Genomic DNA, 2,725 nt, shown 5'->3' with positions numbered 1-2,725 from the left:
AAGATGAATTTTTCATTTGGGCTTATTGTTTGGGTCGTAAGGAATCCCTACATCGTATTTGAAACATGAGTAGTACAACAAGAATAAATCCACCAAGTATTATAAGGAACTTCTGCTAAATTTGATTTGAAACATACTAAAGCACTAGGCTTACCTTTCCTTTCAAACCATGCCTTACGTTTTAGGCAATCATTCTAAAAGTGTCCAGACTTTCCACAGAAATGACACTTATCCTTGCTTGGTTCCTTCTTGTGGATTTGGGCAGATGACTGATTTAACTTTGATAGTCCTTGCTTGCCTTTTCCATCATTATTTCTTTGTTTCATTCCAGCTCCTTTCTGATCCATGAGATTTGCTTAATGAATTTCATATTTCTTAAGCCTTGCTTCCTCTTGAATGAGCATACTTTGCAATTCATGCACATTCCATTTATCCTTCAGAGTATTATAGTTCATATGAAATGGACAATACTAAGGAGGTAAGGAGTTAAGGATGAACGTTACTAGAAAATTTTCATTCACCCATGGTCTTTAATCTTGTTTCCATATTCGTCATTTCAATGATATGCTCATGCATAGTACGAGAACCATCAAACTTAATGGTGGTTAAAGTATCGATTAATGTCCCAGGGATTGACTTATCAACAAACTCAGACTGGGAGGATTCTTCCAAAAACTTCATAAATTCCTTAGCACTTTCAATTTTCTTAATTGTGGACTTGATATTGTTTGCTACAGTCATTCGCATAAACATTAAGCTCAGTCTATTAGGTCTTTCCCAAGCTTTATAGGAAGGTCTTTGTTCAGCTCTGCTAGTAGTAGTAACTGCAGCTGGTTTCTCACTTAAGAGTGTCAAATCAAGATCCAGAACATTGAGGTGAAATTGAACTTGTTCAGACCATTCAGAGAAATTTAGTCCATTAAACTTAACAACAAACGTGGCTTGCGAATGAAGAGAAATAGGAACAGATATTGCAAAAATATATAAATTATGCTCACACATTAAGGCTTTAAGTAATAATCATAAATTCATAATACATATTCAGAAAACATCAAACAAACATAAAGTGTATATTGAAGTTCTCCTTTGGGCGATACAACAATATACAACAAAACAAACATAATTGATGCTCAATAGAAATTTTACATAATTGGTAATTAACATGCTCCAATTAGATATGTTTGCTATCTTTTGATATACTAAACATAGCTAACCAAGCACATTAATATTTACCACGATAATGTTCATAAATTATAAAATAACTAATCAACCTTTGGGCGATCCAAAATATTTTATAACTATGAACTCAATATACTTATGACAAAGCTGTAAAATTATAGATATACGATAATGGCATTCATTCATAAGCATCACATAAACATGAGTAATTGAATTTATTTTAATTTGACATCCATAACACCTTTCTAATTTGGCCACTTTCGTGAATAACACACTACACATAATATAAATATCAAATTAAAATTGCAATATTACATAATCTTTATGATTTAGTCACTATGGTGACCAATAACATACACTATATTGACTACTAATAATACTTTAATTCAAATGGCCGCATACGTGTATTGTGAACATAATATAAAATTTATATATATATACATAAATTACTTCGATAATTTAGAAACGCACACATTGACATAGATGGGAGGGTAGTTTCTGCCCATTAATAACTTAAACATATACCCACTACCCAGATATGTGAAACTGCATTAACTATTTATAACACTATACTATAATCTAAAACATTGCATGCAAGCCGAATTGTTATAGCAATAAAATAATACACTTGTTCATTATGCGAGATAGAAGCAAGCATACACACAATCATATATATAGCTTTACAATTAAGTCGTTAAATAGAGCAACAAAAATATTTCAAAGCTTTATATATATATATATATCATAAATTAACATCGAAAATTGTAAACGAACGATCTTAAAGAAAAACAAACATTAATCAGCAAATATAATAATATAGCATACTTTGAAAATTTTAAAATATGTCACAGCGAAATATATATTACTTTACAATCATTAACGAAAAATCATTTGTTCTCAACCTGGCTCTGATACCACATGTGAACATTAATCTTTAGATCAATAATATTTATGCAAATCAAAACCTAATTTTAGATAAATAATAAAAGGCAAGATCTTGAACAAAATGATTTTCACAACCACATAATATATCGAGAACATACCTTGATCCATAGCAAGAGCAATTCATTTCTAGTGAATAATTGCTTAGGATTGTATTTCTCCCTCTTGACCTCTTTAGGTTGATAAGTTTTCTTGATGGAGAGGAAAAATAAAAAAATGGGTAGAGAGAGCCAATCCTATTAGGGTTTTCTTTTCTTTATATACACCTACCATCAAGGTGCTAATAGGAAATTACCTTTTATTAACCAATAAGAATTATTATCTTTATTTTAGTAAACCAATTTTTGTACTTTTCACTTGGGCCACTTAAATACCCACATATGGGCTTGTGGGTAAGTCCAACACGTTAACTAGAGCTGGTCAAAATTACCTTGTGTTCCTTAAGTACCATTAATTCACTAAAGAATATTTAATTTATAATCATATTATAGATTTGAGCTCAATAACTATTCAATTCCATAATTAATCCTTAAGGGAACCAATATTTGAGCCATTAGGAAAACATGCATTCCATTATTGTAAAGTCATGTTCCTAGAAATTCAT

The 2,725-nt window shown here is 30.5% G+C and overlaps 1 protein-coding gene across 1 annotated transcript; it reads right to left on the bottom strand.

Annotated features, from left to right (window-relative positions):
• Positions 1–513: 513 nt before the first annotated feature.
• On the bottom strand, positions 514–1,002 carry LOC133779464 (uncharacterized). The gene has a single exon (XM_062219423.1). It carries the CDS (start codon positions 1,000–1,002, stop codon positions 514–516), a length of 489 nt encoding a protein of 162 aa, XP_062075407.1.
• Between the last annotated feature and the right edge of the window lie 1,723 nt (positions 1,003–2,725).

The sequence above is a fragment of the Humulus lupulus genome, chromosome 5, assembly GCF_963169125.1.
Source record: "Humulus lupulus chromosome 5, drHumLupu1.1, whole genome shotgun sequence".
NCBI lineage: Eukaryota > Viridiplantae > Streptophyta > Magnoliopsida > Rosales > Cannabaceae > Humulus > Humulus lupulus.
This window is presented reverse-complemented; position numbering and strand designations above follow the sequence as displayed.

What these genes read in the sequence shown, in the direction of transcription:
- LOC133779464 (XM_062219423.1), bottom strand. Translation starts at nt 1,002, where the DNA reads ATGTGTGAGCATAATTTATATATTTTTGCAATATCTGTTCCTATTTCT.